Genomic DNA, 13,603 nt, shown 5'->3' with positions numbered 1-13,603 from the left:
TTTGCTCAGTTCATAGTTTGTTTCATGTTTTGGTTAGTTTATAGTTTCTTTTATGGTTTGCTTACTTTATAGTTTTTTTTATGGTTTGCTTAGTTTATAATTTGTTTTATGGTTTGCTCAGTTTATAGTTTGTTTTATGGTTTGTTTAGTTTATAGTTTGTTTCATGGTTTGCATAGTTTGTAGTTTCTTTTGTGGTTTGCTTAGCTTTGTTTTGTGGTTTGCTTAGTATTTTTTATAGTTTACTTAGTTTATAATTTTTTTGTGGTTTGCTTAGCTTTGTTTATGGTTTGCTTAGTTTATAGTTTGTTCTATAGTTTGTTTAGTTTATAGTTTGTTTTATGGTTTGTTTAGTTCATAGTTTGTTTTATGGTGTCCTTAGTTTATAGTTTGTTTTGTGGTTTGCTTAGTTTATATTTTATTTTATAGTTTCCTTAGTTTATAGTTTGTTTTATGATTTGTTTTAGCTTTAATCATTTATTCTAAGAATGTGTTTAATTTTAAAATGAAAGATTTCTTTATATTCAGTTGTGTTTCTGTCTGACGAATAATCTCTTCTAAGTAGTCTGTGGTCTTTATCAGTGGTGGAAAAAAACAAAGTACATTTATTATTTATTTATATTTATTCAAGTTTGCAATTTTGACTTGGTCAGTATTTCCATTGTCTTCTATGTTATACTTCTACTCCAAAATATAATCAACACATTAAGCATGAAGCATTATGGATTCAAATACAACTGTATTGATCACCTGGTGAAATTCACAAGCTACCCAGGAGCATTTAAAGTACAAAAATACAAATTTACCAGCTGCAACATTAAAGTGATGAACACATTAATATTCAGAACTATGAGATTATCTCATTACAACAAACCTCTCTAATTTATTTTTGCTTCCATAGATTGCAGTTACATATATGATAAGACAACAAAATTGACATAAATCAGCACATTTTGAGAACATTAATAAACATTAGTAAATGTGCTGCTTTTTTTCACCCAAGACAACAAAAAATCAGACCAACTGATTAAAAAACAACAAAATCAGGACAGAAAACAACATGATATTGATATCAATCCATCAATCAACATTTATTTGCATAGCCCTTTACAATAACCAAAAGGTACCCAAAGTGCTTCACATTAACATCAAGAAATAACAGGAATAAAAACACAACATATCATAAAATCATAAAAAGGTACATAAAAAGCACAGGGAAAATTTAACAGCACTAATAGGTATTAAAAACCAATCTAAATAAAAAAGTCTTGATCTTAGATTTAAAGAGTACTAGGTCAGTGATAGTGCGTATATCAGGGGGTAACTTGTTCCATAGTTTAGGAGCAGCGACAGCAAAAGCACGATCACCCCACAGCTCATACCTCGACCTCGGGACTTCTAAAAAAAGTTGACCCGATGACCGCAAAGCCCCGTTATGCTCGCAGAGAGTTAAAATCTCTGACAAATGCAGTGGGGCGAGGCCGTTAATGGCTTTAAAAACAAACATCAAGAGCTTAAAATCGATTCTAAAGCGAACTGGAAGCCAATGGAGCGAGTAAAGTACGGGGGGACTGGAGACCACATACAGTGCATTACAATAATCAAGTCTCGAGCTAATAACAGCGTGAATTGCCTTCTCAAAATCGTGCCGATTGAAGAAGGGCTTTACCTTAGTCAGAAGACGAAGCTGGAAAAAGCTCATTTGAACAACAGAGGTAATCTGTTTATTAACACACAACAATAAAAAATTCACCTGCCAAAACATGTTTTCCATCAGATGAAAAATAAACAACTCAGAAAGATTATCCTGGCAAACTTTTTATTCCTCCTCTTCTTAAGTCATAAACACAGGAGAGAAAACAATTTAGGTCAGACTTAGAAAATGGATCACCATAATTGTTTTTCTTACTTGCCTCTCAGGGCTTCCGTACAATACTTACAATACTTACAATACTACTACGTAGGTAAAATTTTAAATGTAGGACTTGTACTTGTAGTATTTTTACGAATGCTTCCTCCATTACTGACGGAGGCTAAACTGCTGACTGTTTGGGTGGAAAGCTGCATTAGCTCACTCTGTAACACTACTGACAGCACAAAACAATAGAAGTGAAAGTACTGTCTCTCCTTATGGGCGGGAAAGAGCGGGTTAAACCATTGTTCACTGGAGGGGAGTCTGAGTTTAAAACTGGATGTTTTGAGGATTAACAGTAAAAGTATTAGACCAAAAATAAAGACAAAGACAAAAATTAAAGACAAAAAATATATGACTGTGATATATGACTCCAAATATATGTTAGCATTTATTCTAGATAAAAGTGTGGCAGGTAGGTTGGTGAAACATTATTTAAGTTGGTATTTTCCATTTTCAAAAATTTGAGGTCAATGTTGTTGACAAAATCTTGCCGCCAAATTACTCAGAGCAAAGAAAGAGTTGAGCTGTAAAGAAAAGCACAAAGTGAGTATTATGTTGACTTTTAGGACCTTATTGCTTTCTTTTGAAAATAGTGATTCAACTGTGAGATAAGATCCGTAATCACGTTACTTACAAACACTCGTGGGTTAAAGTGTGAGTCAGAGATTAGCTGTATTCTGTTTGTGTTCCTGTTTTAAACTGCGCAGCTCTCGTACACAGTTGTACTGTACATATTTGTTATAGCATTTTTATAGCATCGTTTTAATATTTGTATATTTATGTTCTTGACTCTTGCAGTACTGTGCCTGTATCTTTATTTCCTCTTAATGTATTTGTTTATTGTATGCACACAGAGTCTGAAATGAACTTGTTTCACTTCCTGCTGCCGCGGCAGTATAAAGTCGTAATGTTATAAAGTAGTAATTGTACGTGTTATTTTAGAGGGGGAATAGTGTGAAAATGAGGAACGTGGAGCATCTTGTGAAGTTCTACTTTAGTTTAGGTTTCACAAATAATGAAATACTTCATCTTTTGGAACATCAGTACAACATTATCATCAGAATCAGGACCTGGAAGAGATTGTTAAAGAAACTGAGTTTATTCTAAAGAAAGAATCACACGGACCTGACGGAGAAACTGACTCTTTAGTGGAGGAGGACATTACTTTATTTTTACTAAAGTTATGAATTTATTGTCGTATTGTTTCAACTTTTTTTTCTTGAAATAGTATGACTTTATTCTCATTAAATTACGAAACACCAAGGCATATTCCTTGTATGTGAACAACCTACTTGTCAATAAACCTCATTCTGATTCTGATGACTCACTATTATCTGTTTTTGCTGTCCACTCGTCTCTCTGTGTCAGGAGATGTCAGAGATGTCGGATATTTCAGAGAAGGAGTGGAAAAGAGCTCTGACCTCCATCCTGGAAGAGCTGCGTCGTTCACAGTACAAAAAGATGCTGGAATTATTGGAAACAATCCCCGGATGTCAGAAGTCTGGCAGTGTAAAGGAAAAGATGCCCGGAATAATCATTCAGTGTTACGGACTAAAAGAGTCCATTTCTGCAATCAATGATGTGATGCAGGTGATACCAAGGAACGACCCCAAAATCCAGGACCTGCTGCGCCCCTTTGTGGCCAAACTGAAGGATGAACAGGACAAAGAGACCCAGGGTGAGTTCATACGATGACGATGACAGTTTTGAATTGTATTTTCGACTAACAGGTTTTTGATGTTTCTTTAGATCACAGGTGATGTAAATGTTTGATCGACTGAAATACTTAAGGGTCCAGACACACCAACCCGACATCAGAGAACTAGAGACGATGAAGGCCGACTATTGTGTCGCCTCACATCTCGTTTGTTTTTGCCAAAAAGTTGCAATTAAACACACCGCAAAAACGACAGCCGACGGCCGGTTAGCAAACTCCAGTGAAGCACCAAAACCTCTTGGTTGTATCTAGTGAAGCTGTTAAACAGTGTTGGCCGCGGTCGGAGGACGCGGAGGAGACCATAGCTTTGGTCTCCAGGACCGGAGTCTCTGCTCCTCTGCTCCTCTGCCTGCCTTCACTCACACACCGCGCTCCTTCTCTCTCTCTCTCTCCACCTCTCACGTGCATGCTGCTCACTCCACACTGCAGAAGAGTTAGTTTAGCTGTGAGAATATCTAGTGAATGTTCAGTGGACGTTTGTGCAGAAATAACTGCTGCAGCTCCTCCAGACCAACAGAGGTTTCCCGTGTCTTGTGAAGTGACGGGGCTCCGCAGAGAGAAACGTTATCGTCTCCCCCGTTCCCTCCGGCCGCGGTCGGGAGGCTGAGGCGGGAAAAGCCAACACTAGGATCAGCATTGATTCATGGAGAGACCTTGGTCTGGTCAGCTAACATTACTGCCAAGCAGCTGAAATATAGAGTGATATTGTGCTTTTAGCTGACGTGTGTCTCCTCACTGTGTTGAGCGATGCTCGTTCGTTTGAGAAGTGACGATGATGATGATGTTGGCTGAGCGGTCATAGAAGAAATCAGTTTGTGTTGTTTTCTGTTGTTTTGGAGAACGATGACGTAGAACTGAACAATTTGTGTTTAAATTTACATTTTCAAATTTCTTTTTCAGGGAAGAAGAGGAAACGTGAGGAGAAGGATGAAGTGTTGAAACCTCTGTTTAAAGTCCTGGGTAATTTGTTATTATTATTATCAATGAAGGAACTCAGGTTCTAGTTTTCATAGTTGTATCCAACATGTCTACCAGTGATAAATTATACTCCCCAAGTTAATATCAGAGCTCTGTGAACACAAACAGTCAGACCTGGAAACAAACCAACAGATTATTTAACATTAGTTACTAGACGTTTTCACCTCCTCGGCTCGCATTTACACATGCAACCCTATCAGATAAACTGTTAGGAATACATTTTACCAAACTAACTGAGCTAACGTCAGTATTCAGTGAAATAAATTGGACTCCCCTCATTAATTTGAATAAAAGATGATGCAGTTTTTTTTATGTATCTGAACTAGCGCTACCTGTATGCGGCTCGTTATTTAAACAGGACGTGTTTTTTTAGCTAAAAGTCTGCTGATTGATGAAATAGGATTGGATTTTGACTGGATTAACTATACACCGACTGACGTTTGTTTCTCCTTTTAAAGATCAACAGGAGAGCTGCACACCTGACAAGGTAAGAGTTTTGAAATAAACTATAATATAATATAAAACACAGGGAAGAGGAGAAGGAAATTACTTCTTTTCTCGTAAAGTTATGACTTTATTCTCGTAATATTACGACTTTTCTTTCTCGTAAAGTTATGACTTTATTCTCGTAATATTACGACTTTTCTTTCTCGTAAAGTTATGACTTTATTCTCGTAATATTACGACTTTTCTTTCTCGTAAAGTTATGACTTTATTCTCGTAATATTACGACTTTTTTTCTTGTAAAGTTATGACTTTATTCTCGTAATATTACGACTTTTTTTCTCGTAAAGTTATGACTTTATTCTCGGAATATTACGACTTTTCTTTCTCGTAAAGTTATGACTTTATTCTCGTAATATTACGACTTTTTTTCTCGTAAAGTTATGACTTTATTCTCGGAATATTACGACTTTTCTTTCTCGTAAAGTTATGACTTTATTCTCGTAATATTACGACTTTTTTTTCTTGTAAAGTTGCGACTTTATTCTCGTAATGTTACGACTTTTCTTTTCTTGTAAAGTTGCGACTTTATTCTCGTAATGTTACGACTTTTTTTTTCTTGTAAAGTTATGACTTTATTCTCGTAATATTACGACTTTATTCTTGTAAAGTTATGACTTTATTCTCGAAATCTCAGATTTTTCTTTCCCTCAATGTGGCCGTAATAATCCGTCGTCCTTCCTATATTGTTAGGAACCTAACACGGATGTTTTCCAGGCGAGAAACCGTCCTTGGGTAAGTACCTTTTCTTTTAATTTTCTTTCACGGCTCACAACTTTTGACATTTACGGTTGTTTAGTTTACATGTTTCTTTCATGGAGATTTTTTTTCTCCTTTGTACGCAGAAAAAATCCATCTGTGATGTGAAAACCAGCGGAATTCTTGAGACTGAAAGCATTGTTGTGAAAGTTGTTCAGAAATCCGGGCTGCGCCCATATCAAACCAAAAAGAAAGAGAAAAGTTTTTTCTTTTATGTGGCAGTCGCTGATGAGACAGGCACCATTAAACTGAAGGTTTATGGAAGAGATCGTGATAAAGTAATCAAGGAGGACAGCTCCTACCTCCTCAGAAATCTAATAAACGATGAAAACGTTATTAAGGTTACCGCAAGTAGCAAAGTGTCAGAGACGAAATCTGTTGACGTCCCAGAGGAGCTCCAGATGGAAGCTCGGAAACTAATTTATCCCGAGAGTCCCATTTACTCCGTTGAAAACGTCAAATCATCTGCTGACAAGACAGTAGTGAGTGTCGAAGGAACCGTAACAGAGGTGAGTTTAAACTGGAGAATTCACTTACTTTATCTATACTATGTTGTTTTTAATTATTTATTGTTATATTCTACATACTATCAAAGACTTTGGTAACAGTGATATGCATTTAAAAAAAAACATAAAATCTATCTATCCTTCAGATTAATCCTGTTAAAAAAATAAAGGTGGAGTACCAACGGCAGAAGATAAAGAGGCAAGATTTCCAACTAAAAGACGACACCGATTCCATCTGGATCTGCATGTGGGATGAAGGAGCCACCCAGCAAAGTGAAGGATTATCAGTTGGAGATGTCATTAAGGTTTCCAACCTGAAGACCAATCAGTACTTCGGAACTACAACGCTGAACTCAACTGTATGCACCAAAATTGACACGGTACCTGCAGCGATCTCCCCGCTTGACTTTTCTCCAAGCCACAAGTCAGCCATGTTTGTAGTTCAGTCTGTGGAGAGAGGCACATCTGGACTTCATTTTGGCCAGAATAAAACAGCCTCCGTACTGCTTCCTTTGTCAGCTGTTAGGTGTTAAAAAACACTTTCATTAAAGGTTTGTCCTAAACTGACTGTTAATGTCAATCTGTCTTCATGCAGGTTCAGAGTGTCGGCATCCAGAACGTCAGAATTGAGATTATGGGAATCATGAAGGCCAATAAGAAGGAGACTCAGCTGGAAGCACAGGTCAACCAACACGTGCACACGTTTGTCGCGGCTTCTCGACTTCTGGCGAAGGCGTTTGGCTTCAAGCTGGACGGTGGTTTTAGAGAAAGTCTCCTCGATAACATACCGCTCTCAGCAGATGCAGAAATACAAGGAAATCAAATCAAAAAGATTACAGCTGCTTAAAAGATGTAAAAAAAATAATTATATTGTTCTGCAGGAATACCTGAAGATGTGCACAAAGCACATTTTTATAAATATATTGGAGGGAACATTTTGAGCATATTTGAATATTTGAATTACTTCCACAGTGTATGAATCAACCTGTCAGCGCTCTCTGGTGGCTTAACTCTGTAATAGAGACGGTTTCTATGGTTCTAAATGTATTGATCGAGCCCAACATGGTACATCACATATTGATGTTTTCAGCATTAAAGCTGCAGTGGGTAGAAATGGAGCAAATATGATTTTAAAAAAAAGTTATTTTTATTAAAATGTCACTAAAAATCATGTTCATCCGGCGTCCTTCGGTGCTCCTAACGGCGTCTGTCATTGTCTGAAATGACCTGTGATTGGTCAAAGTCTCCCATCACAGGCTAGATGTTCTAAAGTCGGAAAACAGAGCCATGAGGAGGAGCAGAAGTCGTTCAGAACACTTCAATTACAATATGCTGAAAGGTTATTATGTGCGACGGAGTATTAGAGGCCCATTGAGGGAAAAAAAAAATGGAGATTTCGAGGATAAAGTAATAAATTTACGAGAAAAAAAGTCGTAATATTACAAGAATTAAGTGATAATATTGTAAAGTAGTAATTGTACGTGTTATTTTAGAGGGTAAATAGTGTGAAAATGAGGAACGTGGAGCATCTTATGCAGTTCTACTTTAGTTTAGGTTTCACTAATAACCAAATACTTCATCTTTTGGCTCATCAGCAGCACATTATCATCAGCATCAGGACCTGGTAGAGATTGTTAAAGAAACTGCGTTGTCCTCTCACCCGTTTTGTTGGTTGCTGGTAATAAGTTTTCCTAATATTACGACTTTTTTTCTTGTAAAGTTATGACTTTATTTTCAAAATCTCAGATTTTTTTTTCTTCTCCATGTGGCCTTAATACTCCGTCGTAATTGTGGAATTTTTGCCCAATGATGCCAAAAATATACCGCCTACTGCAGCTTTAATGTAGTGGAATCAAAGAACAGTATGTACAAAACAAAAATGTATTCAAGGAGGACATTTTTATTTGTATTAGTATTTGAGCCCATATATATAAAATGGTGTGCTTTTATTATGAAGGCGTGTGCTCTTATTTTGAAGCCTTGATTGAATAATTACCGATGGTGTCTCAGGTGTCAGGAAGACTCCAGCACACTGTTTCTACCGGCTTCCTTAGTTTCTAGTTTCTCTTGTGAGCTGTAGAAGTTACCGGATCTTCATTGGAGCCAATAATCTGCTCCAAGCAGCCAATCAAACACGGCGAACACCTCAACTCACCCACTGTTAACTACATTTAAAGGTTTTATACAATAGAATAAAACACAGGATTTATGACTTCACAACTAGTCTGGAGCCAATCACGGTCCAATATACAACATTAAAGAGTTTGATTCAACATTGGTTACAGTTAATTATTACCATTATTAACCATGTAAACTCACCTTGTTCCCTCTCAGCTGGTTTTATATAACTACTACTATTTTATATTTTAGTTGTTTTTTTTACTTTTGTCAGGAAATAATTTGTCTATAATTTGTTTCGTCCAATTTTGACGCGTTTAATCTCATGTTTTCTCGTATATATTGTCTTAATGTTGTATTGTGACTGTTTTTGTGAAGAACCTTGAGATTTCATTTTATTATTATCATTATTATTATTATTATTATTAATAATAATAATAATAATAATAACTATTAAAACTATTGTTCGAGTATTTTTTAAGAGAAAAAAAAGTCAAAATTCTGATATTTTTCTTCTTCCGTTCCTTCTGAACGATGCGGTTATTGTCTTTTTAGAAATGTCTCTTTATTTGAATTGCGTGCAAGTTTGTTCTGATGTATATTTAAGTGAAATATTAAGAGAATAATTTAAGGAAAATTACATGAAGTGTAAGTCTGGATGATTTAAAAAAAAAAATTGAATAGCAAATATTTTGACTGATTTTGTGATATTAGAGGGAACGATCATTTTCACATCATTATTCTCATATTCTTATTAAAATGATTATGGTGTGATTTTTGTGAAAATCTGAACCAAACTAAGATGTTTTCTTAAATCTGTACATTGTGATTTGTAACAACAATAACAATAAAGGCTGAAACTAACCTTTACTTTCATTCTCTATTATTTTCTAGATTTAGTCGATTTAGTTGTTTGATTTATAAAATGTCAGAAAATGGTGAATGGATCAGTGTTTCCTAAAGTCCAAGACGACGTCCTCTAATGTCTCAAAGATATTCAGTTTACTGTCAGAGAGGAAAGAAAGAAAATATTCACATTTAAGAAGCTGGAATCTACGGAGATCATATATGCACTAAAACGGAGCGTTTCATTCAGAGGGTGAATACAGGTATATTCAGACAGACAGGATGAGGAAACTAAAGTGTATTTTTAACATTGCAGCATGTAAACATGTTCTAATAGAAACACAAGTATGAACCTGAGAATGAGCACGATACGGGACCTTTAAATGTACGTCAGACCAAACCTCATGCAAATGAAGAGACGAGACGTTTCTAATAAGACAATAATCTTTTAGGTTTATTTTTTTTACACACACACTTTATTGCAAAGGAGCATAACAAGACGTCTGAGTTGATCCAGTCGCATCAATGACAAACAGCCTGAACACACGTTTCCTGTAACATTTAGAGGAAGATCTGAGCCTTCTGATCGACACCGACTCCGCTTCTATTAATAACATTAAAATTCTCTCTACTCTGTAAACCAGCGCTCGCTGGAGATGAATTCATTTATAACTGTTTCCTCGTTAATGTAAATCTAATAAAATAAATGTGACCTGCAGGAGTTTTGACGCCCGTTAAAAGGAATGATGTAACGCTTCATACAACAACAACAACATCATCAACAACAACAACAACAACATCAACAAACAACAACAACGGTTGTAACTTTACAATAAATAATCCCGGTGACGTCTGACCGCCGCCCCTCACTTCATTCACCATTTAAACGACCCTCCGGTGACGTCAGCTTGCTGATTGGTCGGTTCTAAAGGAAGTTGTGTGTAACGTAAACTTTCGCGCCGATGTCGGGGTCCTCGGGTTGTCGGGTCGGGGGGGTCAGAGGTCAGAGGTCGTGGCTGCAGCCGCTTATGTGACCATGTACTCCTGCCGCTTGTTGAGTCGGACCTGGCAGAGCGAGACGGCGCCCACCGCCACGTAGATGGCGGCGGCGATGAAGCAGTTGATGCCGACCTGGTTGTACAGACTGTAGATGTTCTGAGGAGGATTTTTACTGCAGGAGAGAACAGACGGGTTTTAATATTCAGATTTATTAGTTTTTAAAAATCAGGTAATATAATAACAACAATAATACTCATATCTCCTGAAGGTACGAGGCGATTAAGGGATGGAACTAACAAATATTCTAAGATTAATCTGCAGATTATTATTTTTTTTAATGTATTTTTGTCTATAAAATGTCAGAAAATTGGGCTTTCTAATTATTACAAATATTCTCTGTTCTATTATATTCTGTGTTCTATTATATTCTGTGTTCTATCACATTCTGCTCATTCTGGTGTTTGTTTTGCAGCTTGTAGAACTCAAAGATCCAGAGTTCATAGCGACTCACTCGTTACGGATGTCCTCCTCGGTGAACGGGACGTCTTCGATCAGCACGGCCGACTTGGCGCTGAAGAAGATCCCCAGCATCGCCTGGAAGAAGACGAAGACGGCAGGTCAGAACAGAGGGGTTCAACATGAGGCTCGGGGGCCGCGGCGGGGGCCGAGTTAACGTCGGGTCAGATTCATAATCCTGCCGACTTATTCTCTGATCAAACAGTTTCTCTAGTTTCTCTAGTTTTAGTATTACTGTTAATATTTAGTGTTTTATTCAGACAAAGCTCTTGTTTGGCTGCTTTTGTTTGATATTATTTGTCTCAATAAAGTTTAAAGTGTTTTATAGGATAGTTCTCAATAATAAAGTAAAGTTTAAAGTGTTTTATAGGATAGTTCTCAATAATAAAGTAAAGTTTAAAGTGTTTTATAGGATAGTTCTCAATAATAAAGTAAAGTTTAAAGTGTTTTATAGGATAGTTTTCAACAATAAAGTGTCAAAAAACAACATCAGAACTGAAACAGTGAAGAAAAACAGGAAAGATAATCAATAACTTGTCCGATCTCATCTGGTAACCACTGAGAACCCCAACATCACAAATATCCACTCAGACAAAAAGACTTTAATATATTAAATCTGTATAAACATTTATATAAAATATGTTTTATGATCTCTTAAATATGTGAAATGTTTTTTTCTTCATGCAATATCTGATTAATCTATAAATTAATATCATAAAATATCTTTAAAAGGATTAAATGTAAACTTCTGTTAGTGCAAGAAAGAAATAAACCCTTTAGTCTATAAAATAACGATTATTTTAGTTTATTAAATATCAGAACGTAGTTAAAACTGTCTGACGTGACGTCTGCAAATATTCTGTTTCGTTCTACCAACAATTCAAAACAGATATTCAATTAAATGAGATATTCAAATTATAATTGCGATAACGCAAATTTGGTTTTCGATTAGAATAGAATAGAATAAATAATATATACGTTATGCACATATTCTTATACTGTATACACAGAGAGAGTAATGTGTGTCATTTATTCATATTTATTTATATCTTCTTATAAATGTAAATAAAATCTCCTTCATCACTTATATGTTATAATCTGACGTGTATGTTTTATGGTTTATTCTGAGCACACAGTGGAAAAAACCGACTTCCTGTTCTGGAACATCACATGACGGTTAAATAAAGAGTCACATGTTTCAGTTAAATCAGGATTTTCTGCCACTCAACTTCCTGAATTAGAACTCTTTGATGAAACGTCTCAACGTGGTGGAAAAATATGTGTTTTAAACCAGAAGACAAGTTAATATACTTTAATGTTCATTTCATCAGCTGATCAAATAATCAGCATTTAAATGGTGATCTAACAAATATAAACAAATACAGAAATATGTCTGTTTATAAATGACATAGTAAATAATATAATTTTTTATTATATATATTATTATAAATTGATAATATAATTTTATTATATATATTATACATTTATAATAATAATATGTTATTATATATATTATTATAAATTAATATTATTTTATTATAAATTGATAATATTATTTTATTATATATAAATTATACATTAATAATAGTATTATGTTATTATGTATATTATTATAATTGATATCATTTTATTATATATATTATACATTAATAATATGTTATTATATATATTATACATTAATAATATCATTTTATTATATATATTATACATTAATAACATTATATTATTATATATATATTATACATTAATAATAATATGTTATTTTATATATTATTATAAATGAATAATATTATTGTATTATATATATTATACATTAAAAATAATATTATGTTATTATATATATAATAAATTTATAATATTATTTTATTATATATATTATACATTAATAATAATATGTTATTATATATATTATACATTAATAATAATGTTATTATATAGATTATTATAAATGAATAATATTATTTTATTATACATTATTATATAATAATAATGTTTCAGACTGATGTCTGATCCTCAGAGGAGTCTCCATCCATTAGAGTGTAAATCCAGACTTTAGCCACCTCCATAGCGTTTATAACACGGGTCCCAGTGTTGATCACACTGGTGTTGTATTGATTATTAGTACTGTATTGATTATTAGTGTTGTATTGATTATTAGATCACATTAATACCATCTAGCTTGGCCTACGTGGGCGCCGTCTATATACTGGAGAATACATGTACATTAAATGACTATGTTGCGACACATGTTTGATTAATTTTAGGGTCTCACGAGCTTTAATGCATCAAATAATAAAACTAAAAAAGTATCTGAGGTTGATTTATTAATAAAAACAGCATCTTAACAGCATGCTAACCAGAGCAGCTCCAGGAAGTAGTCTTCCCCCTCCCAGCTGAACATCACTATATCTCTATGTTTCTGTTCCTTACCAGCATGATGACCCCCCAGATACTGATCACTATCCCGCACGCTGCCATCTTCGGCCCGCAGAACAGAAGCGACGGCATGTCGGTGTCGGTTATTGATCGATCAGAAGCTGATTATATGTATCTTTGATTGACTAAACAGAGAAGAGATCCATCCACAGTCAGCTGATCCAGAGACCTCACTCGGGTTCACTCGGGGAGACTCGGCAACGGTCGGGACCCGAAGCTCAGCGACCAATCAGAATGGTCCGCTAGCGACACGCCCCGCCTCTTCTTCTTCTTCTTTGGTGTTTATTGGCGGTTGGCAAACCAGCTTAGAG

At 35.1% G+C, this 13,603-nt stretch overlaps 2 protein-coding genes across 2 annotated transcripts; one reads left to right on the top strand and one right to left on the bottom strand.

Moving 5' to 3' along the window:
* The first annotated feature begins 3,413 nt into the window (after positions 1-3,413).
* Positions 3,414-9,365, top strand: LOC141752551 (uncharacterized). The gene is made up of 7 exons (XM_074610570.1): positions 3,414-3,591; positions 4,531-4,590; positions 5,067-5,095; positions 5,806-5,847; positions 5,958-6,380; positions 6,524-6,757; positions 6,973-9,365. The coding sequence occupies exons 1-7, from the start codon at positions 3,435-3,437 to the stop codon at positions 7,222-7,224; spliced, it is 1,197 nt and encodes a 398-aa protein (XP_074466671.1). The 5' UTR covers positions 3,414-3,434; the 3' UTR covers positions 7,225-9,365.
* Positions 9,366-9,767: 402 nt separating this feature from the next.
* LOC141752553 (ribonuclease kappa-B) lies at positions 9,768-13,492 on the bottom strand. The gene is made up of 3 exons (XM_074610572.1): positions 13,287-13,492; positions 10,852-10,934; positions 9,768-10,512 (listed from the first exon to the last, which is right to left on the bottom strand). Exons 1-3 carry the CDS (start codon positions 13,362-13,364, stop codon positions 10,368-10,370), a joined length of 306 nt encoding a protein of 101 aa, XP_074466673.1. The 5' UTR covers positions 13,365-13,492; the 3' UTR covers positions 9,768-10,367.
* Between the last annotated feature and the right edge of the window lie 111 nt (positions 13,493-13,603).

This window comes from Sebastes fasciatus, chromosome 16 (genome assembly GCF_043250625.1).
Source record: "Sebastes fasciatus isolate fSebFas1 chromosome 16, fSebFas1.pri, whole genome shotgun sequence".
In the NCBI taxonomy this organism is placed as follows: Eukaryota; Metazoa; Chordata; class Actinopteri; order Perciformes; family Sebastidae; genus Sebastes; species Sebastes fasciatus.
Note: the sequence above shows the minus strand (reverse complement) of the source record. Positions and strands in the feature narration are given on the sequence as shown.

Bases quoted from the DNA above. Each gene is read 5' to 3' on its own strand.
- LOC141752551 (XM_074610570.1), top strand. From the start codon at position 3,435: ATGCCCGGAATAATCATTCAGTGTTACGGACTAAAAGAGTCCATTTCT. The intron at 5,096-5,805 runs GTAAGAGTTTTG...CTATATTGTTAG, and splicing joins AGAGCTGCACACCTGACAAG to GAACCTAACACGGATGTTTT. The intron at 5,848-5,957 runs GTAAGTACCTTT...CTTTGTACGCAG, and splicing joins AGGCGAGAAACCGTCCTTGG to AAAAAATCCATCTGTGATGT.
- LOC141752553 (XM_074610572.1), bottom strand. From the start codon at position 13,364: ATGCCGTCGCTTCTGTTCTGCGGGCCGAAGATGGCAGCGTGCGGGATA. The intron at 10,935-13,286 runs GTAAGGAACAGA...GTCTTCTTCCAG, and splicing joins TCTGGGGGGTCATCATGCTG to GCGATGCTGGGGATCTTCTT. The intron at 10,513-10,851 runs GTGAGTCGCTAT...TCTCTCCTGCAG, and splicing joins GAGGAGGACATCCGTAACGA to TAAAAATCCTCCTCAGAACA.